The sequence below is a fragment of the Moschus berezovskii genome, chromosome 11, assembly GCF_049115385.1.
Source record: "Moschus berezovskii isolate FMDL1 chromosome 11, NW_MosBer_1.0, whole genome shotgun sequence".
Lineage (NCBI taxonomy): Eukaryota > Metazoa > Chordata > Mammalia > Artiodactyla > Moschidae > Moschus > Moschus berezovskii.
This window is the reverse complement of record NC_142470.1, coordinates 62,742,127-62,769,011: the sequence shown is the minus strand read 5'-3', so window position 1 is coordinate 62,769,011 and position 26,885 is coordinate 62,742,127. Positions and strand designations below refer to the sequence as shown.

At 41.0% G+C, this 26,885-nt stretch overlaps 1 protein-coding gene across 3 annotated transcripts in view; it reads right to left on the bottom strand.

Annotated features, from left to right (window-relative positions):
• Positions 1–26,885, bottom strand: part of GCC2 (GRIP and coiled-coil domain containing 2) — a 35,132-nt gene that overhangs the window by 3,668 nt on the left and 4,579 nt on the right. For all 3 annotated transcript variants that reach the window (XM_088841390.1, XM_088841389.1, XM_088841391.1), the window contains 15 exons: positions 22,788–22,892; positions 19,299–21,773; positions 18,541–18,610; positions 16,363–16,463; positions 16,170–16,268; positions 12,154–12,273; positions 11,314–11,478; positions 10,859–10,963; positions 9,895–10,057; positions 7,203–7,303; positions 7,038–7,115; positions 6,424–6,561; positions 5,529–5,650; positions 2,209–2,385; positions 1,085–1,302 (listed from right to left, as the gene is read on the bottom strand). In XM_088841390.1, coding sequence (XP_088697516.1) covers positions 1,085–1,302; positions 2,209–2,385; positions 5,529–5,650; positions 6,424–6,561; positions 7,038–7,115; positions 7,203–7,303; positions 9,895–10,057; positions 10,859–10,963; positions 11,314–11,478; positions 12,154–12,273; positions 16,170–16,268; positions 16,363–16,463; positions 18,541–18,610; positions 19,299–21,773; positions 22,788–22,892 — 4,237 coding nt within the window. The remainder of the gene's footprint in view (positions 1–1,084; positions 1,303–2,208; positions 2,386–5,528; positions 5,651–6,423; positions 6,562–7,037; positions 7,116–7,202; positions 7,304–9,894; positions 10,058–10,858; positions 10,964–11,313; positions 11,479–12,153; positions 12,274–16,169; positions 16,269–16,362; positions 16,464–18,540; positions 18,611–19,298; positions 21,774–22,787; positions 22,893–26,885) is intronic.

Sequence of the window (26,885 nt, the reverse complement as noted above, 5' to 3'; positions counted from 1 at the left end):
ACCATGGGCCTCACACTCCACTCTGAGGGTTCGGGCCATCACCCACTCTGTCATCAGCGTACAGGCAAGAAGAGTCCTGAATCCAGGGTGGGTTGACCCATCCCACTGCCCAGGCTGGGCTCTGCGCTCGCTGGCCACCAGCCCAGCCTACAACCAGGAGAGTCATAAAACACTTCAAAGGAGTTCCTTTATGAATCCCAAAAATACTCAAGGTAGGAGCAATTACATGGGCTGGTCCAAGGAGTGAGAGCCTGTTCCAGCCAGCCCTGTCAACCTCACCTCTCGCTTAGGCCGCTTCAGTTCCCTCTGCAGAAGCGACTCCCCGGGTCTCTGACCGTTTGTTCACTGCTTGTTCCACTGCTGACTCCTGACTCCAATGTCCCCTGGTTAGTCACTTCTGATAGTTCTCAGTTTACATTTACATTGTCTGGAAGCTGGGTTTGGTCCTGAGAAGCGACCCGTCACCGCCAACACCGTGGTGATGAGGGATCAGTACTAAATATGAAGCTGATACTCTGCACTGAGATGTGGCCTCCTTCCAGCTGATGGGCTCTCATCGCTTCCAGGAAGCAGAACGAAGTCGTTTGTATGTGGCTAAACAAAAGCTCCACTAATTAGAAACTTGGAAGGGAAGATGTTGTGTTTAACCAAACAATCCTACAATTTCAGGACTCTCTAGAATTTGTGAGTAAAAAAAAAATTAGTTTGAAAAAGCACTAAAGAACACTAAATGGATGCAGTGGACGCTGTATTTGCACAAGGGGGCTTGAGACTGCTGTTTGAGTCAAAGAGGAAAACTCAACTACGTGAAGTCGGTACCCGGTGGAAGAGCAGAGGCTGCTGCAAGAGCAGCAAGGGGTTCAGCGTCCAAGGTTCCACTCAGCAAGCAGACGCCATGTCACTGACCACAACACTGGCTGTCTTGTCACCGTGGGGGTGTGTGTGTGTGTGGGGGGGTGGCTAAACAGCACGCCCCCATTGCACGTACACACTCTGGATGTGTCCCCATCACACGTACACTCCACACGCGCATTCCCACTGCACATATGCACTCCGTGCACGTGTCCCCACCGCAAATACGTACTCCGCGTGGCAGGCTCGCTGCGGGGCTGCAGAAGCTGGGCCTCTAGACGGCACAGCTGCTGCTGCAGCGTCTCCACCGTTCTCCGGTGCTCCTCTTGCAGCTGCCGCGCCTGTTCCCGGAAGCTGCCGCGTAGGGCCTCGTGCTGGGCCGTGAGCTGATCGACAGTCTGCACGTGCTCAGCCTTCAAGGTAGAGTTCTCCGACTGCACGGAGCACAGCCTGGGGAGAGACCATGCCACATAAGCGTTCACCCCACACTGGCTCGGCCAAGACGGGGACCAGACATGCCCCTGGGGAACTCAGGCAGGAGGCAGAGGGGGACGTGGATGAGCCAACTGGAGGCTGTCTACCCCGACATTTCAAGCGAAGGGTTAATGGCAGGAGCAGAGGGAAATGAAGCTCTCCTGGAGTGAAGGACAAGGTGACATGCCTGCTATTCTCCAGGTGAGGAGTCACCCCTTCAATGCACATGTGCAGACGCTTCTCGGGATTTGGAAGTAGGGGGTGGGAGTGTGGGGGTAGGGGGAGTGCAATCCTGTAATAAGTGCTGTCCACCTTCAAGACCCCCACACTGGACTCCAACTCAGCTAAAGGATGTGCAAGCATATCAGGAGGGCCCTGGGTCAGGTCAGAGGGTGGGAAATGAAGCATGATGAGCGGCTGGAGGAAGACAGAGAGTGGAAGATGGCGTCTACATGAGCAATTCCACCCCTGGGCAATCCCTGTCGGCAAGGACGCCCACGCCCGAGGCAGGGAGCACAGCTCTGCCTGTGTGCTCCCCCACACGCTGTGCTTCTAGTAAACTCTGCCTGTCCCACAGCGAGGGCTTGCTGTAAATTCTTGTTTCCAAAGAAAGTAAGGGCTCCGTCAGCAGCTGCCAGAATGTTCCAGAGAGAAGTAGAAGCGCTGGCCTCCAATGAAAGGCCATGAGGGCACAATGGACAGAATGGTGGGCGAGCAGGTAAAGCCAAGTACAGACAAAGCAGAAGGGTGCGCTCTGAGGCAGAAGCAGCCACCAATGTGTGGACCCCCTACTCCTAACTTCAGCCCGCACCCTCCCAAGGGTGTCCAGCTGGAGTGCCAACAAGCCCACTCGCTGCCCATGTGCCAGCGCCACTGGCTTACTTCTCACGGAGCTCAGCCTCCTTGCCCACGGCCTCCTGCAGCACCCTGTTGTGCCTCTCCAGCAGGGCGTAGTGTTCACACTGCAGGGCCTGCAGCTCAGAAGTGCTAATCTGTAAGCTGTTCTGGGTGTCTTGTAACTTGAGCTTCAGTTGGTCCATCAGCATTTCTAGATGTTCTCTGAAACACAAATAGTTAAAAAAATGTTTTTGAAATATGTAAACCTAATTCTGTGATTTCAAGTAAATTTTACTTTAATCATTTCATCTTTCAATACCATACTCTTGCCATGATTATGGATGACTCTAAAGGAAATAAAACAATCTGAGGAATTTGGAGAACAGGGTTAAGTGTGAAACAAAACACTATAGTCAGACTTTAGATGTCAGACACTACACATTTACAAAAGTCTGAATTTACAGATTTCACAATCAAATGGAGCAGACAATCCAGTGTGTCAAAAAAGTCTATTTTATGTTATATAACGACATTAGTTGGGGGAAAAAAAAAATCATACAGTTTTAAGCTAACCATTCTGAGAACAGCTTGTTACACCAAGTTAGAGTGAAGGAAAGCCTTTGGAGAAAAAGTTAAAAACTATTTCTGCCACAACTGGTGTAATACACTATTTCTTTTTTTAAAAAGCATTTAATATATAAGAAAGTAGAAAAAACTTAAAACATTAACATTAAAATAATTTTAACTCAAAACTGTCATAATCAAAGTTGACTCGTGCAAATGTGGTATTTTTATATTAAATGTATCAGTATTCAACTTCAGCTTTTAAGACGAGAAATTCATAGAAAAACATCTCATCAGTTTTTAGCCAAGAGTTATCTATTTACTAAATACTTAAAAAGCAACACAATCATAAGATCACAAAATTAATACACAGAAATCTGCTGTATTTCAATACAGTAACAATTAAAGATCAGAAAAAGAAATCTAAGCAACAATTCCATTTACCATTGCATCAAAAAGAATAAAATATCTAGGAATAAACCTACCTCAGAGACAAAAAAACCTGTATTCTAGTGACTATTAACATGCTGATGAAAAAAATCAAAGAAATAAATGATGACTAGATACACCATGTGCACGGATCAGAAGAATCAATATTGTGAAAATGACTATACTGCCCAAGACAATCTACAGATTCAATGAAATCCCCATCAAATTACCAACGGCTTTTTTCACAAAACTAGAACAAAAAATCTCAAACTACAGAAATGATCCTGAATAGCCAAAGCAATCCTGAGGGGAAAAAAATGCAACTGGAGCAATCAGGCTCCCTGACTTCAGCCTATACTATAAACCTATAGTCATCAAAACAATATGGTACTGGCACAAAGACAGAAATATAGACCAACGGGAACAAGATAGAAACCCCAGAAATAAGTCCATGTACCTATGGTCAATTAACCTATGACAAAGGAGGCAAGACTACACAATGTTGGAAAGACAGTCTCTTCAACAAATGCTGCTGGGAAAACTGGACAGTCACATGTTAAAAAATTAAGTTAGATCACTCTTTAACTTCATACACAAAAATAAGCTCAAAATGGATTAAAGACCTAAAACTGAGACTGGACACTAAAAAACTCCTAGAGGAAACATAGGCAAAACACTCTTTGAAATAAATCACAGCAACATCTTTTTCGATCCACATCCCAGAATAATGGAAATAAAAACAAAAACAAATAGGACCTACTCAAAAGCTTTTGCAAAGCAAAAGAAACAATAAACAAAGTGAAAAGACAATCCACAGATTGGGAGAAAATATTTGCAAATGATGTAACTGATAAGGGATTAGTCTCCAAAATTTACAAAAAGCTCATGATGCTTAACAGCATCAAAACAACCCATTCAAAAAATGGGCAGAAACCCTAAAGAGACAGTTCTCCAAAGACAACATACAGATGGCCAAGAGGCACATGAAAAGATGTTCAACATCACTAATTATTAGAGAAATGCAAAATCAAAACTACAATGAGACAGCACCTCACACCAGCTAAAAAGGCTATCATCAAAAAATCCACAAACAACAAATGCTGGAGAGGGGGTGGAGAGAAGGGAACCCTCCTTGACTATTGGTGGCAATGCAAATTGGTACAGCCACTATGGAGAACAGTATGGTAGCATTAGTAGCTCAGTCAGGTCCGACTCTTTTCGACCCCATGGACTGTGGCCTGCCAGGCTCCTTTGTCCATGGGATTCTCCAGGCAAGAATACTGGAGTGGACTGCCATTCCTTCTCCAGAGGATCTTCCTGACCCAGGGATTGAACCTGGGTTTCTTGTATTGCCGGCAGATTCTTTACCATCTGAGCTACAGGGAACAGTATGGAGGTTCCTTAAAAAACTAAAAACAGAGCTACCATATGACCCTGCAATCCCACTCCTGGACATATATCCAGAGAAAAACATTATTCAAAAGGATACACTCACCCCAATTTTCATTGCAGTAGTTTACAGTAGCCACATGGAAGCAATCTAAATATCCATCAACAGAGGAATGGATAAAGAAGATGTGGTACATATATACAATGGAACATCACTCACCATTAAAAAGAATGAAATAACACCATTTGCAGGAAATGGATGGACCTAGTGAGGGTCATACTGAGTGAAATAAATCAGATAAAGAAGAAGTATTGTATGACATCCCTTATATGTGGAATCTAAAAGGAAATAATACAAATGAACTTACTGATGAAACGAAGAGACTCACAGAGTTAGAAAACAAACTTATGGCTGCCAGGGAGTTTGGGATGGATATGTACACACTATTACATTTAAAATGGATAACCAACAATGTCCTACTGTACAGCACAGGGAACTCTGCTTAATGTTATGTGGCAGCCTGATTGGGAGGTGGGGTTTGGGGAAGAATGGATACATGTCTATATATGGCTGAGTCCCTTTGCTGTTCACTTGAAACTATCACAACACTGTTGATCAGCTATACCCCAATACAAAATAAAAAGTTCAAAAAAAAGTACTGCACAAATACACAAACTCTGCAGGATATTTACTCCTACTGAGAATAGTTTACAGCCAGATGTAAAACTATTCTGAACACCACCAGGCCTCTCCCAACAAAAGCAAAGCACAGATGCTGTAGAATGCCACAGCAAGCTCTCATTCCAAGTATATTTTTGAATAATTCACAAGAGCAATCTGTATGCTAATTTTAAAGAGTATTAAACAACATATTATTGAAACACTGGTGGTAACTAGTGATTATGTGCAAACCTCACTGTCCAAAGGCAATGGGAGCAGGAGTTCCCACCCCCATGGGTGCTCCCCATCCTGAAGACCTCACCTTTCTTGTTTGGCCCCCTCAGCCTCAGTCTGAGACACAGACTTATTTTTCTGCTGTTTTAAAACGTTGTGGACCCGGACCTTGTAGCTCTCAAATTCAGAGGTGACCGCAGCTTGTTCTGCCTGTAATGGTTCAGAAAGAGAGAAGTCTGACCACTGCATTTTCTAGGTCACGTGGTCCTCCTGTTTTCTCTCAGATTGTGAATGAAGATGAAAACCTTTCTCTGAAGATGAGTAATGCCTCTGACACTCCTTAGTCCCTCAATGAACTTTCCCTAAATAGTGTACTTCTGTCAGCCTTACACTTTTTTAAGGTCTTCGAATGACATATCTTGTCTGACAGGAGGTATATTTCTACCTGTTTTCATCCTGGTAGATTACTGCCCATATTTTTATAATAGCACTATTTAGAACAATTTTCACTTACGATATTTCCTATTTTTATAAATACATGAAAAATTAATTCAAAGAGGTGAGGCTACTTGCACTTTGGTTTTCAAAAGAGAGTGGGAAAAGTGTAATTCTAGGTCCTGGGTTTCTGAAATGCCCTGTGACCTCTCAGCCCTACTGTCCAGGATGCTCAGAAAGAGAAATGCCTGTAACAAGTCAATTGCAGAGGTCTGTTCTGTACATTGAAGAAAGTGGTACTTCTATTAGAATATGATTTCATAGTCATTTAGCCCTTGGAAAGAACTCTAACCTAACAAATTTTTTTTTAAATTTATTTACACACAGAAACTGCAAAACAAGGTTAAAATGGAAATAATGTGTACCTCTGTCTTTCCTTTTAGCAGAAACAAGTTGTGCTAGTAAGGGTCTGGGTTGGCTGGGCTGGGGTCAGGTGGAGGGGTTGAACTGCTGGAAGCTTACCCCCACCCCACAACCTGAGGACGCACCCTGGCCTCACGGCACTCCTCCTGCAGGGCTGATACCCGCTGCTGGTAGGCACCCAGTGTGCGCTGGTGCTGGTCCGCCGATGCCTTCAGATGCTCATGGGCCTTGTGCTTCTCTGCCGTCACTTCCGCCAGCTGAATCTGGGGGCAGAAGCTTTCGGTGAGGAGCGAGGGAACCAGATCTTTGCTGGTTAAACAGACTTCCCTTAAACGTCAAGTTGGGGTTTGAGAGGGGACTATGTGTAAGAGACATAAGAGTAGGAATTTTAACTTATGATTATTCAAAGAATGGAGCCAACATGAGTAGAATATTTTCTCAATAAATTAATTTTGTTTTCCTTAAATCAATCAAATAATCATGAAAAAATTTCAGAACACACGTTACAGTTCAATGTTTAATTAAGTACCTCAAGCTGTTATACATAAACATAATGGATACCGAAATAAATTATTGCTTCTATTTTCTCAAAATGTTGGCTGATGAAGGTATTTAGGGGGAAGAAATGTGTGCGCACAAACGTGTATTTTGTGTGTGTGTGTGTATAAAAACCCCCCATGTGGCAGCTTACTTCTACATGAAAATTTCTAAAAGCCTTTAACAGTAAAAAGAATCTTACTTTATAGACTTCTACTTGCTGCTGGCTGGCCTCCAGTTCACCCTTTAAAGATGCCTGAAGCATTAAGTGATCAGTCTCCTGCAGAACAAGAAACCTGGTTAAATTAAATAACGATGCTATTCACAAATACTTGGATTCAAAGATAGAACTCAGGAATGTGCATACCGCTTGCCTCAAATCTGCCAGTTCTTTCTTGGTTTTCACAAGTAGCTGTTTGATCTTGGTATTCTTTTCCTCATACTGCTGTACCACAGCCTGCAGCGAAGCTAGTGGGAAAGATCATTTCAGGAGAAAGGTTTATGAGTGGATATAAGTAACCGAACAAGACTCTTCTTTGTATTAGCCTATCTCTGAAAGGAACCCGTCTTAGCTTTTTATTATAAACTACTTTAAACATATATGACACTAGTGACAATAATATAGTAAATCCCACTGTATCCATGACCACCTTTAAAGGCCACCCACACAGGCCGATCTCATCCCACCAAGCGAGGTGTCAGGCCTGCATGCACCGTGGCTGCTGCCTGCTTCTGGGAACAGGCTGTTTGCACGCTGCTTATGGCTGGTTCAGTGCAAGAGGAATAGGACAGAGACTTCAGGGTCTCTGACACAAAGAACACACGCGTCCTGCCCTTTATTGCAACCCAGGCTCACCTGCTGACCCAACTCCTGTGCCGCACAGGTACCCCCACCCCTGAAACCCACCTGTCTGTTGTAAGTATTTTAGCACGCATCTCTGAAATAAAGGCAGATACTTACTGCATATCTAAAAGCTAAAGACTTTACAATAAAAGACATGCTGTGTTTCCAATCACCTGGTCTGATTTTGTGACACTAATTGTCTTGTAGAACAAAGTTCAATAAAGGAAGACTGAAATGTGATCAAAACAAAACACTTTTACGTAACAGAGGTAAAGAGGAAGCCAGTATCAAATGGGAGTAAGTGGATGCACTTTCCAGATCACAGGACCAACCACAGAAGCAGGCCAACCTGGCTGCAGCCGTCGCGAAGCAAATCAGTGCATCTGACAGAGACCACAACCTGGTCCTTGACAGAACAAGTAACATGTGGGGCCATGTGACCACAGCTAGACGGCCCCAAGAGCAACGACTACCGCCATGAAGCTAAATCCACACACACTGACTACACAACTCAGTAAACAAGAGCAGGTGTTCTGTAAGAATACACCTTGACTTGCCTTTATGATGTGTCACCACCAGTAACTTCCTGGCAACTATTTACCTAGTCCTGCAAACACTGTACAAGGCACACATTACATAAAAAGCCTTTAAGTGCTCCAGGAATCATGACAGAGTAAGTTCCTGACTTTTAAGAACACAGACTGAAATTAAGGATAATCTCTAGATAATGTGATGATGTAAAGCAAAATAGAAACGCTCAACAGAAATAAAAAGGCTGTGGGGACCCACGTGGACTAATGGTCACAGCCAGGTTACATTTGCATGGGACAAGGAAGGCTTGAGGGGACAGTAGACACTGGAGACTGAGAAGGACTCCAAAAGGTGCTCATGGGGTGGGAAGGTGAGGGCACAGCAAATGAATGACAAGGCTGTGGAAAAGCAGGCGCCATGTTTCAGAAGAGGAAGGGCCGCTGCACCCCAGAGGTGAGAAGGGTGAGTGAGGAGCCAGACGGGCCCTGCAGAGGGGCAGGGCTGGGACTGCAACACATGGCAGAGTGAGCTGGCTGACAGTTTTGCGTAGATACTTTCCAACATCTCCCCACTCTCCTCCCCATCCAACCACAGCCCCGAGCTCAGGCCTCAGGGCCCCTGCCACCCGGAGTGCCTGCATTTCCCAGACCCCACAATGGGCTGAATCATCACAAAGGCCCAAGTCCACTCTGAGTTCAGGTCCCTCCTGAATTGGATCAAGATCTTCCGAGCATACTTGACTTCTCCCTCACAGGTCAAGCCTTTTCCTCCAACTTGTAAAGACTTAAAGACTTCCACACTATGCTACTTCCACACTATGCTACCCCTTTCTTCTTCTGTTCCTAACTATGGTTGCGGAAAGGACTGCTCTGTCCCAATTTGCTCTTTCTCTCCAAATCCTAAGACTCAACATAAGCCCCAACCCCCAACCATTCGTCCACAGAAGCTTCTTCCTCTGCACTCTTGACACCCACTGCCTGGACCTCTCGTGTCTGCGCTGACTCACTAGTGAGAGGTGCTGGCCTTCTTGACCAAGCAGCTCTTTTGAAGTTTTCCCGAGACCCGAGCCTCTTTTTCAGCTAGCTGGCTAACTCACAAAGTCAAATGTCTGCAAGTGTTTGTGACCTGGAGCCCTGCAACCCAGTATGCACAAGAACACAGCTGGAAGACAGGTGCATGCACAGGGAAGGGCCCAGAGAAACCACGCACGGAGAGTATCTGAAAACCCTGTTAATTATTTAGGAATGAAAAAAACCCCATGGGTTAAAGAAGAGATTTAAAGAAAATTAAAAACATCTCAAGCTGAATTAAAATAAAAACACAACATATCTGCTTGTTAGCTGAAGGACTGCCTAAGGGGCACTCACAGCTGTAGTGCTTTATGTTGGAAATTATTTCACAGATAAAATGGAACAGAATCACCTCAGAAAGAGTCCACGGCCATTATGACCATCCTGCTCTGCTGACAACAGGACCCCTGAGCAATGTTTACAGGACTGCATGTGCACAGAGGCACAGTGGGGCATCGTACAGCCCCCTCCTTAGTGCCAGTCACAGTCCCTACTGTGAGGGTGACGGGGCTGCCAGGGCTGGTCCAGGAAACCATCAGCACTGGCCCCTACCCCCATCCCCCACTTCTGCTGAAGACAGGGACCATGAGGTGCAGCGGGTTCTGTTTACTCACTCATTTCTTCTTGCAGGGTCTCTTGTTTCTGTTTTTGGATTTTTATTTCCTGCTCCAAATCTTCTATCTTGCTGTTTTTATTAGCTAACTTCTGATTCAGTTCTCTCATCAAGCGCTCGTAATCAGCAATTTCCATGTTCATCAGCGTGGTCTGCTGCGCATCCTGCACAGGTTACAATGAGAGGTCCATGTGACAGTGGATGAGCTAACTCTGTCTATGAATTTCTGAAACGATCAAGGATTGCAGCACACCTGCTCTAGGATGCTTTTCTGTAGCATAGAAACTTTACACGTTAATGAAGATGCTGGGATACGTCCCAGATTGTAATTTCATAAAATAGACCACTTTTGTAAATAGTTTAACTTTCTCAGTTTCATTGTATAATTTTTGTTAACTACAACTGATCTACTCTTATCTATAAAATATTGCTATTTTAAGCAGCTCTTATAGTACCTTTATTTTTGTTCCCATCTTTGGAAGAATAGAGAAAAATTCACCAAAGTTCTCAGCGTAATACAAACTTTAGTTTCTGACATTAACTAAATTTTCATGTGTCACAGAATAATCATGTACAAAAAATAAAAACAGCAAACCAAGCCTAAATTCTTCCAGAGAGATGGGCACTCGGACAACTAAGTTAAATTTTCCATATTCTGAGGCAAATAATTTATAAAGGAGTACTTCAGGATCACAAATAACCTTGTTTTTGAAATATTACTTTTCAGGGTCTACAGGGTAGTTTAAGAATGAGAACATAGCTATTCTGAGTCTAGTGTTTCATTTTACCTTTCTGAAAGTGAAAGTCACTTAGTCGTGTCCAACTCCTTGCGACCCCATGGACTGTACAGTCCATAGAATTCTCCAGGCCAGAATACTGGAGTGGGTAGCCATTCCCTTCTCCAGGTGATCTTCCCAACCCAGAGATGAAACCCAGGTCACCCGCATTTCAGGTGGATTTTTTACCTTTCTAACCAGCTCTAACTCTTGCATGGTTTTCTGAAGCTGTTTCTTTTCCTTTTGAAGCTGTAGCTGAAGTTCTTCAAGTTCATTTACGGAACTGGCATGCTCCTAAAATTGAAAATAGAAACACTGGGACTCCTAAGCCAACCAATTTTTGCTTTTTTTTTTAAAAAAAAAAAAGCATTCATAAAGGGTTATAAAATAAATCTGACATATAAAGTACAGAGTTTGGAAATCTTTCCATATTTAAAAAATATACACCCAAAAATCGTAATGTGGATTCTCAACTTTACAGTTGGAATTAATTAACTTCAATTAATTAACTTTAATTCCACGTTAAGGAACTAATAAACTTTGCTGATTTAACAAATGCTCATTAGCAAGTCTTTCCTTCACTGAAGTACTGCAATAAAAACACCACTGTGTAAAATGAATTCACCCCACAGAACTGTTTTGACCTTTATTTTCTGTTCTTTCTCAAGTTTTTCAGCTTCCAGCTCTTTGTCTGCCATAGCCTTGGCTTTGTGGACTTCTAGAATCTGCACTTCCAATAAGCAGGCGTTAGACTGAAGTGTCTCGATACGGGCCAGGAAGTCTTCATTATCTGAGGTTAATTTTTCACACTACAATGACAAATGATTCATTACTGTAAACACACAGAAAATACACACAAGAGAGGAAGAATAAAATGGAACATAATGAGAATATCGGTACAAAAAATACTGGTATTAAAAAATGAAGATTTCAGAATCAAGTCCACGAAATGAAAATGCAAGAATCAAGAGTTAAGTTTAAAACACTGTCACTGTTGATCAACATGGTAATTTGGAAAACATTTCAAGAGACCAGGAGCACTAACAAAGGAAAAGGCAAAAAATGAAAAAAGCAAAAACAAAAAACCTCAGGGGAGGTGAGATTACAGTCCTAAGTAAGACAGGACAGTTGCCAGATTTTTGGTCATATTCTTCTCTCAACATTGGGAAAAATAAAATAAAATTAAGTTTCTATGTACTAATTTTAACTTTTTGTGCAAAATATTAGAATTGAAATACACTTATTACATATGAGTTTTCACATATGAAAGTGTCAGTCACTCAGTCATGTATGACTTTGTGACCCTATGGACTGTAGCCAGACAGGCTTCTCTGTCCATGGGATTCTCCAGGCAAGAATACTGGAGTATGCCATTTCCTTCTTAGGGGGATCTTCCCAATCCAAGGATTGAACCTGGGTCTCCTGCATTGCAGGTAGATTCTTTACCATCTGAGTCACCATGAATTTACTCAATTTAAAGTTACCTGAAAAGTCAAATTCCTTAATTGTCTTGTAAGGTCTTCTACTTGATGCTCTAAGTTATTGGCACGTTCTTTCTCTGCATCCAGCTGCTCTGACTGCTTATCATATTCTGATAGAAGATTCTTCAGCAAAAGACAAAAGGACTTAACTTCAGGATATTATCGTACACTCAGTTCCTCAGACTGTATGACTGGGCCATCTTAACACAAGCCTTAAGAGTTCGTTCTGGAAGCCTGAAATATTTACCTAGATTCAACATTTGACAGACTACCCCATGGCATCATACAATAAAATTAGCATAATCTAGATGACTTTTAGTATGAGGTGGTCTCTTAAAGGCTGGAAGAGGATTTAAAACATATACAATGCAATATTACCAAGTTATCTATCTAGTCATCAAAAATAAACTTCTGAAACATGAACAACATTTAAGCGGGCAGGAGAAAAAGTTCACTCTTGTCACCTGTTACCTCCACCTATAGAATCTTGCTGAGGACAGTCTTAGGCCTGGCCCAGATGAAGTAGAGGTGCTCAAGGAATATGACAGGACCCCACACACAGTCTCACACAGCAGCAGAACGGTCATGATTTTCCAAAGACCCTAAAACCACGTGACTCTTTCCTTTGATGTTCCTAGTTGGCCCTGCTCAGGAGAGAACCCCAGGACCGACCTCTGCGATCCATACCACCCAGCGAGGACATCCTCCAATGTGCAGCGAGACTCAACTCTTCCCTGCAGCCTGTGTTTCCTCTCCCCTTTCTGATAAATCCTGTTTCCCCCTGTTCCTGGTCAACTACTGACTATTCTTCACAAAAATGCAGCCCTGTACAAAATAACTAACACACGTCTCTGGCTTTCCCTGAAAGGGGCCTCAAGGAAGCACAGCTGGGCTTGTGGAATTGTGTCCAACAACATGACTGTTTCTGACAACAGAAAGGAGTTGACTCTACCTGTGGTCTGATTCTAGGCTCTTTGCGCCACTGCTGTCTGTCCATTCTTTCACCACCACCACTCGCAAATCCTGACTGCTGCAGCTCCACACTAAGTCTCGCAGTAGGGCAGGGCTAATCCTCCCATTCTGTTCTCCCCCAATACTGTGCTGCCCCTTTGAAGTCTGACCTGTATTATCTTTCTTCTTTCTGAAGAACTCTTAAATTTTTTTTTTTTTTTGGCTCCACTGGGTCTTCTCTGCTTTGCAGGGGCTTTTCTCTAGTTGTGGCACAGGGATTATTCTTCCTTGTGGTGCATGGGCTCTTGTTGCAAAGCATGGGCTCTATGGGCAATGGACTCCAGATTTGTGGAGCACGGCCTTAGTTGCTTCTCAACAAGTGGAATCTTCTTGGACCAGGGATTGAACTCATGTTCCCTCCACTGGCAGGCAGATTCTTATCTACCACACTACCAGGGAAGTAATAAAGAACTTCTTTTAACATTTATTGACAGGCATGTCTACTGGCAACAAATGGCCTCAATTTCTAAGAAACTCTATTGCTCCTTCACTTCTAGTGCAAAGCATTCTAGGTTGGTGGGTTTTTTTCTATCAACACCTTAAGTAATGCATTTGACACTCTTCTCTTCTGTATGGCTCCTTGTAAGTTTAATGCAATCCTCTATATATAAGGTGCTTTTTTCTGTGGCTTCTTTCAGGACTTTCATCTTTGATTTTCTGTAATCTGAAAATGACATGCCACGGTTCACCTCTTCTGGTTGAGCTACATGTGGTGTTCTCTGAACTTCCTTCCCGGATCTGTAACTTGGCACCTGACATTAAACTGGGTAATCAGTCATCCCTGTGCCAAGTATTTCCATGTTCCTTTCTCTCTCTTCTCCTATGGCACTCATATTGCACACATGCTATATATTTGTAGCTGCCCCACAGTTCTTGGATGTTCTACATTTTTCCCCCCTTGTCCTTTGAAATATATATTTTAAAGAAGTAAATTGGTATACTTGGCCTACATTTACAGGAAAATAAATTAATTATATGGTTCTCAAAATGTAAAGAAGCAAGCTCCTAATGACTCATAAAAGACAGATAAACCCATATATAAATTTCAAATAAGCATTTTTTTAAAATGAATGAGATATCTTTATGTTAAGGATACTAATCCCTTGTCATATTTTCATTTGTTAGTTTTATCTAGTTCAGTCTCTTTCCCCTTGTAACTTAAGTTTAGAAAAGTATTTTGCATTTAGAGATCATATGATCAAGTATTTCATTCTAATTTTAAAAAATCACTTTCATTTTTGACGAAACCTCAGAATTCATTTTGGAGAATGGAACTTGATTTTCCTGAAGCAGTTTTCTGATTCCTCCTTTCCTGGTTTCTCTGTTTTTAGGTCTCACTGGGGCAGCACAGTTTATTTACTTGTTGGAGGAAGAGATCTGGAACCAAATGCTTGAACCTAACCCCCACCCCACTGGTTTCTCGCTCTGTGACCTGACTCCTCGCTGGTAAACCAGCAACATGCTTATCACACACACATCACATGTGACAGGACATGTCAAGCACTGAGAAGACTGCCTGGCCTACAGTGCTTGTTGTTACACAGAAGTCACCCCATGCACCTTAACTTTCCTACACACTATTTCCTTGTCTGTCTGCTCTTACTGCCACTGGTACTAAAGGCCAGGCAGAAACTCCACCTACCTGGTTGACCACCATCTCCCTAGTACTCAGGCTCAGCCTGGCTGTAGAAATATTTGAATGCATAAAGAAACAAAATGACATGTTCTTATGTTTTATTTTTACATTTTCCTATAATAGTGTCATGTTATTAGGCTGATGAGCAATAATACCTCCAAATAGTGTTTTCACTTTTGTATTAGACATGTCTAACTTTCACATTTATTTCCTTGGCCAGAGGACTGTTACAGTAGCCATCTCTGTTTGTTACTGATTTTATTAGGAAATCCCAAACAGAAATGGTAGTTTTAAAAGACAATACCTTAAAGGCATATTTAAAGCCTAGCCACTTAAAACCTTGACACTAGGATGACACATTACACACACACAAATAGTGAAAACCTTTACTAAAACATACAAGGTGACTATGTTATGGACAAGAGTTTTCATTATCAGAGAAATGCAAATCAAAACCACAATAAGGTACCATCTCATACCAGTCAGAATGGCTGCTATCCAAAAGTCTACAAGCAATAAATGTTGGAACGGTGTGGAGAAAAGGGAACCCTCTTACACTGTTGGTGGGAATGCAAACTAGTACAGCCACTATGGAGAATAGTGTGGAGATTTCTTAAAAAACTGGAAATAGAACAGCCATATGATCCAGCAATCCCACTGCTGGGCATATACACCAATGAAACCAGAATTGAAAGAGACATGTGTACCCCAATGTTCATCGCAGCACTGTTTACAATAGCCAGGACATGGAAGCAGCCTAGATGTCCATCTGCAGATGAATGGATAAGAAAGCTGTGGTACATATACACAATAGAATGTTACTTAGCCATGAAAAAGAATGCATTTGAGTCAGTTCTAATGAGGTGGATGAAACTGAAGCCTATTATACAGAATGAAGTTAAGTCAGAAAGAAAAACACCAATACAGTAAACTAACGCATATATATGGAACCTAGAAAGACGGTAACGATGACCCTATATGAGAGACAGCAGAAGAGACACACAGATATTAAGAGCAGGCTTTTCAACTCTGTGGAAGAAGGTGAGGGTGGGATGATTTGAGAGAACAGCATTGAAACATGTATATTATCATATGTGAAACAGATCGCCAGTCCAGGTTCGATGAATGAGACAGGGTGCTCAGGGCTGGTGCACTGGGACGACCCTGAGGGATGGGATGACAGGGGATGTGGGAGGGGGTTCAGGATGGGGAACACGTGTACACCCATGGCTGATTCATGTCAACATATGCCAAAAACCACTACAATACTGCAATTAGCCTCCAATTAAATAAACTAAAAAATGTTTTATATTTCAAGTACATTTCTTAACTTAGAAATTACAAATATAACTTGTTATTTAACTATTTTTACCTTATAGTTTTCAGCTCCTTGAATGTGATCTCTCATGGAAGTAGACAACTGATCTCTTTCTGAGCGAAGAGATTCAAGTTCTTCCTGGAGTGTCTGGGCCTATTTTAAATATATGATAGTTTTTTAATGCACAGAAAAACTTGATTTTCTAAAAGGTAAGTTTCACAAATCGTGCATTTTTAAGTCAACTTACTTCTTTTCTGCTAGAATCTAGTTCTTTCTTTGCTTTCACAGCAACTAGTTTTAACTTATTTATTTTCTCCTCTTTCTCTTTGGCTTCTTTTTCCAGGTATCCTAAAAACATAAAATGAAAAAATTATACATAAACTCAAATGAAAACTAGGGAAAAATATTAGAATTACTTTAGTCCTAGAAATGGAACTTTAGTACACAAAATACACAATTTGAAATTAAAATAAATAGCAAAGTATCTATTTTTAAGTAAAAGCTTAATTATGCATTTTCTAAGCAAGGCAAACAATGAACAGAATTCTCATTTTCTTCAGTCTTTCAGAACAGCCCATCTCCTCAGTGTCCATACATGGAGAGGCCATCCGGACCCCTGAACAGCAGAGGACCTCCTGGAAATGCAGGTATGCTGGGCTCCTTGGTGGTGACAGCCAATCAGGATGAAGCAGAGATGTCAGACGCTCTTCACCGTTCATGATCCACATGTGCCTCTGGTGGGTGGGTCTGATTTTTCCAGCTGGACTTCAGTATGTCCAGTGTGACTCTCCCTTAACCTCTCTGGCTGTCTCCCCGATGTAAACTCCACGCTCCAGATCTTACTTCTCATGTCTCTGATGGACTTCGGTCATGATCTGAACCTCAGCACTTGCTGATTCACTGAGCTGTGCCTTTGCTCACCACTGTCTTCCTCGGCTGTGACGGGGCACTGTCTGTGTGTGTAACACAGGCCAACTCTTCCACTTCTGTATCTCACCCCACACCCCCTCACCTACTCAGGCCATCAGTGCACAATTCTCCCCTCTCTTGTGCAGCAAAACTCTAATGGATTCACTCCAAGAGTTGACAGACATGCAGCAAGAGAAATGCCACCAAGAGCTTAAGGTCAGCAACAAAGAGTAGAAGCAGCCAAGGAGGGGAGGGGAGGGTCATGCGAAGACAGGTGAGACCTCATTCACTCTCTCTCTCACACACACACCACCCCTCTGGACTCTGTCCCCTCTCTTCCTTCTGAGCATGGTCTGTGTCCGTTCTCACACTTCTCTCCCCCGTTTTCTCCTTGAATCCACTCCAGTCAGGCTCTTGCATACCATGGCAACTGTTATCAAGTTACTGATGACCTTGATGCTGCTTAGCTCAGGCTGGGCCTGAGTACCAAAGTGGCCTTTCTTCCCTCCACAACACTTCCTCCAAATGCACTTCACCAGTCTTAGCTCCCAAGACATCTTATGCTCTGGGTATTTCTAACCCTCCAGCTATTTCTTTTCACTCTTTTGCCATTTCTATCTTTCTGACTTTTACTCAACAGAGAACTGTTTCTGGTCCTCGTCTTTCTTCTACACTCACTTCCTTGGTGATCTCCACCTCAGGGCTTCTAATGCTAACGATGCAGAGAACAGTGTCTTACCTGGTCAGCCCTCTCCCAGTCACCCTGACCATTCCAACCGTCCATCACAGAAGACTGTGGATCACTCTAGATTGTTCCCACTACCCCCACAACAATTGGGCATTAAAACGAGGAATTACAGGTACCTCACACAACCTCATCTTGAAATGTTACTCTGAGGGATAAGCAGGAGTGATGAAGCAGGATTCTTCCACACATCACACCAGCCCTGTTGGGAGTGGCCTCTCCCACTCTAGAACCTCCCAGGAGACCCCCGGACGTCAGTGGTGTGAACATACCGGCACCTGCCATCTCCTGCTACAGCATCCTCCTTCTTGGGTCATATTACTCACTCTTTAAGACAAGGACAGCCTGTCCTGTGATGTTTCTCCCAACTCAACAAGCAGTTAATCACATCCTCCTGCACTGCCTCATCTACACCCCAAACTCTGGAAGGAACAGCCCTCTCTTGCTGTGCGTTCTTGAAGACAAAGACTGCATCTTAGCTGCCTTCCGATCACCAGAGCCTAGGTAGCTGGGCTTTCAAGCCAAGTTTGCTAAATGAATGAAAAACCCCAAAACTATCATGGCACTTTTTATAAAGGAATCACAACAGTCCTCTGGATGAAACAACAGAGAGTGAGAGTTTTGAAAGTGAAGGTGAGCAGAAGGCAGAGGCCATCAGAAGAAGAGTGACACTATGCTTGTAATGCCTCATCAACTGGCGAGAACTCACTCTGTTCTACATCTAAGAATCTGTTCAATTAACTGTGACAACATATGCAAAACCATAGTTACCTATTTTTTCTTCAAACTCTTTTACTGAAGCTTGATCACTTTCTACAGAAGGTGATTTCTTGAAGGAATCCTAGATTTTATAGGAAAAACAAAGACAGTCACTGCATTTCCCATGATGAACTGGCCGTTATGCGAAGCATGAAAAAAAATGAGAATTCATACAGAGAGCAATCACCTGAACAGACTTTCTCTTCCCTTCAGAGACCCAGTAATTCTGATTTCATCATGCACGTAGCATTTACTATTAAAAACAATAGCAGCCAAACCCAAGATGACCCACCCAATGGATATCAAATACACGATATAATAAGGAAGAGATTAAATGATGACCATAGTTTATCCTGCCACAATCTTGGGAGGAAAATCTGAAGTTTTGGCTAAAGTGAAATATTGCTTTAGCCTAGTTTTTTTGCTTAACAGTGTGCTTTAAGATAATATGTGTATCACACAAGGATAAAATTAAAATTTTTTCACATTTAGTTGTAGTTTTGCTGGTGACTAGTTTTGACCAACATTTAACCCCCTGGCCACTTAATCTTATGTAAAATCAAGATTCCAAAATGATCTAAAACCAACAGCAATCAGTATGATTAAGTGTGATGTGAATATGGTTAATGTACTTTTCAAACATTTGCATTTGAGCTTAAATGCTAAAAATTTACTTTGATTTCAAAGTGTAAAAATAGTAATATTTATATTGTCTAGAGCTTGTGACTAGAACTAAGAATTTACTTAAATAAAATTCACATTAATATTACCTTTAATGATCCTAACTCTGCTTTCACATCTTGCAATTCAGATTCTTTCTGTTCCAATAACGGCCTTAGGTTTTCAAGTTCTTTTATAAAATCTTTTTCTTTTTTGTGATGGTTTTCATTTTCTCTACACAATTTTTGAGACATTTCTTCAACCTGAATTAGGAGATTCTGATTTTCAAACCTCGTTTGTTCACTGGCATTCTTCATCTCCAGAAGGTCAGACTGCAGGGCCTCCTTTTCCAAGAGGACTTCTTCTAACTCTTTCCTTAGGACAACTTTCTCTTGCTCATAATCTCTTAGTAGAGACCTAAGTTCCTCACACTGAACCATATGCTCTTCTTGAAGGAGCTTAATCTCTTTTTCTAACTCTACTACACTTTTATCATACTGAAAAGCCAAGTTGTGTTTTTCTTCATTTATTTTATCTAAGGATTCACCCATGGCTTGTAGGACGTTTACAACATCCTGTTCTTCCCTTTCTTGTGAAACCTTTGACCCCATCTGTTCGAGAAAACCACACAACTGAGCTTTGATGAACAACTTCTGAACTTGCTCGTTTTCCAAAATTTTATTCAAATTATCCCTTTCTCTGACAGCTAACTGAAGTTCCTCTTCTAATTGAGAGATCTGCTCCTGAAGTATAACATCTCCTTCTTTTTGAGACAGGAGGGCTTCTAGATCCCTGCTCAGCAGGTTCTTCTCTGAACTCAGTCTGCTATTTTCTTCACGAAGAGACTTCACTTCCAATGACATGGCTTCCTGGTCTTCGGAGAGAGTTTTCAACTGAGCCGTAAGCTTTTCCAGTTTTTGGTTCTTTTCATCCTTTTCTTTTAAAGTTTCTTCTAGTCCTGCTGTTAATTCATTCACCTTCTGTTCTAGTTCACTGTTGTACTGGGCAGCCTGATCCACTTTTTCCCTAAGTTCTACAGTCAACCTTTCTTCCCTTTCACATTTTTTGTGAAGATTATCCATCTCTTCATGAGAACTTTTCATCTTACTTATGAAATCGTATTTTTCCTCAGTAAGAGAATTTATCTTAGCTTCAAATTCTTGTAACATGGTATCTCTCTGACTGAGACTAACTAGATACAGTTCATTCTTCTCTTGAAGATCCTTTATGGTATTTTCAAGTTCTGGTACACATTCCTGCTGTGACAGTAAGTTGTCATTTTCTCTCTGGAGACAATTCACAGTTTCAAGAAGAGCATCTTTTTCATTAAATGCAGTTTGGAGCTTCTGCTGAAGTTCATTAATATTAAATGCTTGCTGTTGCTTCATTGATTCAAACTCTTGACTTATTTTTTCAGCAGATTCCCCCAGTTCTGTCTGTAAAATTTCCATAATTTCTCGTAAACCCTCGTAGTTTAACGTTGCTTCTTGCTTTTCTTGTTGTAGTTTTTCGCACTGTTCCTTAAGACCTTGTATTTCAAACATTAATGCTAACTTTTCTTTTTCCGAATCTGACAAAAATGTCTCATTTAGTTCTGCTATTTCTTTTTGATGCTGTTTCTTCAGACTCTGCACTTCCTTGTTATGTTGTTCTATGGTGCAGCAAAACTGTTTACTTGCATCTTCTAGCTCAGATTTTAATTTCTCGATTATATACCCCTGTTCTTCTTTAGCTAGTAACAATTCATTAATTTTAAACTCTAAATCTTCCCGTTCATGAAAAAACTCATCCTTTATATGTTGGGCATCAATTTCAAGTTTTAATTTTAGATTATTCATGTAAGTTAACTCGTCTTTTAAGATGCTATGTTGAGACTCCAGTTCTTTTAGGGCATCTTCTAAGTGTCTAACTTTTTCATTTACTGCTTGTTCTACAAGAGAATCTTCCTTTAAGAGCAAAGAGCACACCTGATTTTCTTGGTCTGCACCTGAGGCTTTCCCTTTGTTTTCTAACTCACATTTATACTTCTCCTGAATGTTCATCTCACCTGCCTCACACTTTCTGACTAAGTTATCCTTTAGCTGGATCAAATAATTTACTTCTGCTTCGTGTTCTTTGGTAGATGTTTCAATTTGGCACATCAATTCTTTCACCTCTTCTTGGTGTGTAGATTTCAACCGAACAAGTTCTTCTTGCAAACTATTAATATCTTTTTGGTACTGCTGACAATTAGCCTCAATCACTCCTCGGAGATGAGTAATTTCTTGCTCCTTTTCATTTGTGCAAGTTTCTAACTGCTTTTGCAGACATAAAATTTGATCCTCAAAGGCTGGCTTAATTTTCTGAATCTCTTCTTGCAGCTTTTTAACATTATCTTCAGAATCACTCTGAAATCTGAGCTGTTCTGAAAGCTGTAATTGTTTTTTTGTTGCTTCTTCCACTTCCTTTTGCCAATCAGCTTTATCGTTACTGTATTTGGAATGTACTGTTGTTAATTCATTTCTCAAATTTTCTATTTCTTTCCCATAGCTTCTTTGTGATTGTTCCAACTCTTTCTGCACATCTTCCAACTTAGTTACAGAATCCTATAAACATAAGCACACAAAAATTATTCAAGATAAAACCCCTGCCCTCAGGAAAAATATGAGACACAATCTCATAAAGAGGAAACAAGTAGCAACGTACACAGAGAAATATGATCCTTAGGTTCCAAAAATTCAGCTTAGAAGCTCTGACCACCTTAAGTACAATGATGATGTCCAGCAGTAGTACTAATGTCTTACTCAAAGCAAGGAAATCTCTGAGTTTAATTTTGTTTTAAATGGTAATAAATTATATAAATTCTATTAAGTTACAGGCTTTAATGAATATCTCCTGAATAAAGTGATAAAGTTGTGAGGAGAAAAGTAGCACAGACCCAATGGTAGGCAAGTATCCTAGAAGTGAACAAGCAACAGTATGTATAGTATGTGAGACAATCAACATTTAAATTGGTAGTTTCTCATAAAACAGATATTTCATAAAATAGGTATTTTTCCCATTAAAAAATGATACTACAGATAAAAAGATTAAACAATGAACAGGTAAATGTTAGCTGTATCTCTCTGTGTAGCTCAGTGATTTCAGTTATCCTTCTTTTAAAATATCAGTCTGTTTCCTTATCTGCAAATACTATAGTTAAAATAAGATGAGACGCTTTTTTTTTTTCTTAGTATTTTTTTAGTCTTATTTATATTTATTCATTTTTGGCTGTGCTGGGTCTTCATTGCTACTCAGGCTTTCCTCTAACTGTGGCGTGCACGGGCTTCTCACTGCAGTGGCTTCTCCTATTGCACAGCTCAGTCTCCAGGGCAGTGGGCGCTGGGAGTTGTGGCATGTGGTCTCCGTAGTTGTGGTGCACTGGCTTAGTTGCTCTGTGGCATGTGGGATCTTCCCGGCTCAGGGTGAACCTGTGTCTCCTGCGTTGGCAGGCAAGTTCTTTACCACTGAGCCACCAGGGAAGTCCAATGAGATGCTTTTCAAGATCTTGGTTCTAAAATTTACAACTATATTATATAAGTTAATTAAAAAAAACAACAAAAAGCAAAATCCTGCCTTACCTCAACCTCTTGCTTCATTTTAATATTTTCCTTCTTCAGAGAAACACAGTGTTGCTCAGTCTCTGCTTTTTCCAAAAGAACAGCATCCAGACGTTCAGTCAAGGCCTGTTTTGGAACAGGACAATTTGTTTGAGGTTAAGAACAGTGGATTGACTTTACCCGTAATTATCTCACCTCTTCAAACCATGCTTAAGTAAGCATATTTAAAAGGCTATACACAAGAACCAAGAGAAAAGGAGAAAAGACATGCAGATATGAGAAATTTCAATATAACTTTGAAAAACTGACAGTGGAGGAGGTGGAAGAAGTGAATTAGAAAGAAGAAGCAAGCTAGAACCTGAGGGCTCACACAGAGAAACATACAGAAGCTGGCAAACACTCACTAGAAAACCAAATGCTCAGGAACGGAGGTACCAGATACCGCTGAGGCGGGTACAGGAAGTAGGTTCTAGTTGGGACTGACAGTCTTGATCAGGAGTGCTTATAACAATGGGCAAGCAAACCCCCAGTGTCCCTCTGCCCCCAGAAAAGGTTCATACACTGCAGAGATGAAATAGGAGAGGAACTCAATGAAGTGGAAACCAGAACAAGTCAAGAGTCAGTTTCTTGAAAACAAAGCTAACAAAGCAGATCTCTTATGAGGCTGATCAAGAGAAGACGGAAGTCACAAACCTAATGAACAGAAAGGAAACCTATTTATATATAAACGACAGATTAAACAGTTAAGAAGAATATTATGATCAATTATTAACCTGTCAATAATACCGAAAAGTCCTAGAAAAATGTAACTCTCACACACAAAAATAAATACTGTAACTACTTAAAAATTAAACTAGAGGTTTAAAATGGTCTACCAAAGACACAGGAGGAAAAGAGAGCTTTGTAGGTGAGTTCTATCAAGTTTTTAAACAGATTATCCCAATTACATATGAGTTTCTTCAGAGAAAATAAAAAGCAAGAATTCTCAAGTTATTCTCACAATTGGCATAACCTGATAACAATATCCAATGACTTTACAATACAAGATAATCATGGACCCATGTCACTGTGAATTTAGTGAATCCTAAACCTTAAAACCTAGATAAAGTCCTAAACAACAGTAATCAACTATCACCCTAGAACTGCCTCTGAACTTCTGAATGTGAAACAAAGAAAAACAAAAATATAAAAACAAAGCAGATGTAGAAAAAATTAAGAGTTCTATATCAAGTTATAAACACTATTTATAAACATGAGAGTAGAATACTGCCGCTTTTCAATACAAGATGATAACAATCTTCCCCCTATGCCTCTGTTCTCAGGAACTTAGAGAAGAACATGGTCTACAGAACGAGAAGGTTAACCAGGAAAGTAAATGACATTCCACCCAGCAAGTGGGGTGGAGGTGAGGGGCTGAAGCAGAAAGCAGGACAGATATTCACTGGGTCATGGCACAAGGCTGGCTCCAGGAAAACCACAGCAGACCTAGAAACAACCAAACCAAATGAGCACAGGACAGAAGGCTTGAGGAGGCAGGTGTCCAGGAAAAAGTATATAAACGATTATTTGATCTGTTTAACCATTTGGAAAGTAGGCATCATTGTGAAAGATAGCTAAGTTTTCATCAGTTATAACAGGAAGTTAATAGCTAAATGTCTCACCAAGGAATAAATCAAAGAATAGCAGAATAAACATTATTTAGAAACATAATTTCCATAAACTATTTAGTATTATAGTTATTAGCTGTTAGCACTATTTCTAAATTATGTGCATACATTACTTTTGTTAAAACAATTTTAGTTTTAAAATTAATTTTTTCACACTACATAGTACTGCAATGTAAACTTTTTGATAAATTATCAGGGGAAGCCTGAAAACAATAATTTTAGGAGATATACAGGGGGCATGATCTGAAAACAGCTATAAATATCCTTAGAGATCAGAGGCACAAAATGGACTGTCATCCCCCAGGAAATACAAATTCCAGCAATAAGAAAACAAGAGGGATATGTACAAGAAACTTCGCATACTAACTTTTAATCTTTCCCCTCCTTGTGCATTTGGAAGCAGCATATAAGCTCACTGTAATATCCACACCTCTCAGTTTGACATGGAAAATATGGATTTTTATTCTTTTTTTTACAAGTCAAATATGTCAGGTTTGCAACACAACTTCAGATGTATTTCAATGCACTAGAAGATGACTATCACAAATTAATAATTGAAACTTGTAAAAATGTTAGTGAAAGTGTTACTCAGTTTTGTCTGTCTCTTTGCGACCCCATGGACTGTAGCCTGTCAGGCTCCTCTGTCCATGGAATTCTCCAGGCAAGAGTACTGGAGTGAGTTGCCATTTGCTTCTCCAGGGGATCTCCCCAACCCAGGGACTGAACCCAGGTATCCTGTATCTCTGGCATTGGCAGGTGGGTTCTTTATCAATAGCACCACCTGGGAAGTCCCCCAGAAAGCCATACATTTTTATGAAGAACAGAAAACTTTGCATTCAAAGTCATGTTTTTCCAGTGTACTTTCTCCCAATGAAGGAATAAAATGTAGCAGGTAGTCTATTCCCTTTCTCAGATGTGTAGATGATGTATTATACTGCAATTTGTGATTTTTCTAAAACAGAAAACTCAAAGCAGCTGATTAACTGATGCTCAAGCTCCTCCAATCACTCTCCAGTGTAATCTTCTCATTAAGACTGGATAAGATTTCATTCTCATTTAATTTTCAGTTCAGTCGCTCAGTTGTGTCTGACTCTTTGCGACCTCATGGACTGCCGCACGCCAGGCTTCCCTGTCCATCACCAGCTCCCAGAGCTTACTCATACTCATGTCCATCGAGTCGGTGATGCCATCCAATTATCTCATCTGCTCTTGTCCCCTCCTCCTCCTGCCTTCAGTCGTTCCTAGCATCAGGGTCTAAGGAGTCAAGTTCTTTGAATCAGATGGCCAGAGTACTGGAACTTCAGCATCCATCCTTCCAATGAATAGTCAGGACTAATTTCATTTAGGATTGACTGGCTGGATCTCCCTGCAGTCCAAGGGACTCTCAAGAGTCTTTTCCAACACCACAGTTCAAAAACATCAATTCTTCGGCGCTCAGTTTTCTTTATGGCCCAACTCTCACACCCTTACATGACTAATGGAAAAAACCATACCTTTGACTAAATGACCTTTGTTAGCAAAGTGATGTCTCTGCTTTTTAACATGCAATCTAGGTTGGTCATAGCTTTTCTTCCAAGGAGCAAATGTTTTTTAATTTCATGGCTGCAGTCACCATCTGCAGTGATTTTGGAGTCCAAGAAAATAAAGTCTATCACTGTTTCCCCATCTATCTGCCATGAAGTGATGGCACGGGATGATCTTCGTTTTTTCAATGTTGAGTTTTAAGCCAACTTTTTCACTGTCCTCTTTCACTTTCATTAAGAGGCTTTTCAGTTCCTCTTCACTTTCTGCCATAAGGGTGGTGTCATCTGCATATCTGAGGTTATTGCTATTTTGCCAGGCAATCTTGATTTAATTTTACCAAACTTTTACTTTCTGAGACTTGAGTGGTCAGGGTAACATGCCTTAGTATTAAATTAATAACCTAAAAGGTAAACTTAGCTAACTTAAGAGAAACTTTTACCCTTATTTTTAAGAATAGTTTTGACAGGAGAATACATCAACAAGGAGGAAACAAGGGACACATATTTAATATTTAAATATTCTGAAATTTAAGTGTATGGAAAATATTTTAAGAGCTAGGAGTTCACTGACACAATAGCATCTGCAATGTTCTTTTCAGATATAAAAACCTGCTTTTTAGTGTGTGGGTGAGCATGTATGTATATAGGCATACATATATGTATACAATATCCCCTATAAATAATGTACGGTAACAACAAAATCACTAACTACTTATGGGACAGATTCAGCTCTCAGCACTGTGTGTACTGACTCTAGGAAAGTCAGTCTTGTTATTCGTTGTTCTCTCTAGTCTCCAGTGGAAGAGTCTCAGAGAAGTTAGGAAATGTAGCCGTGGTCACACAGTCTGCATGTGGCAGAGCAGGGTCTCAAGATCTGAATCAGGCAGTCTGGCTCTAGAGTTAGGTTCTTTAATTAATTACTGTGCTTA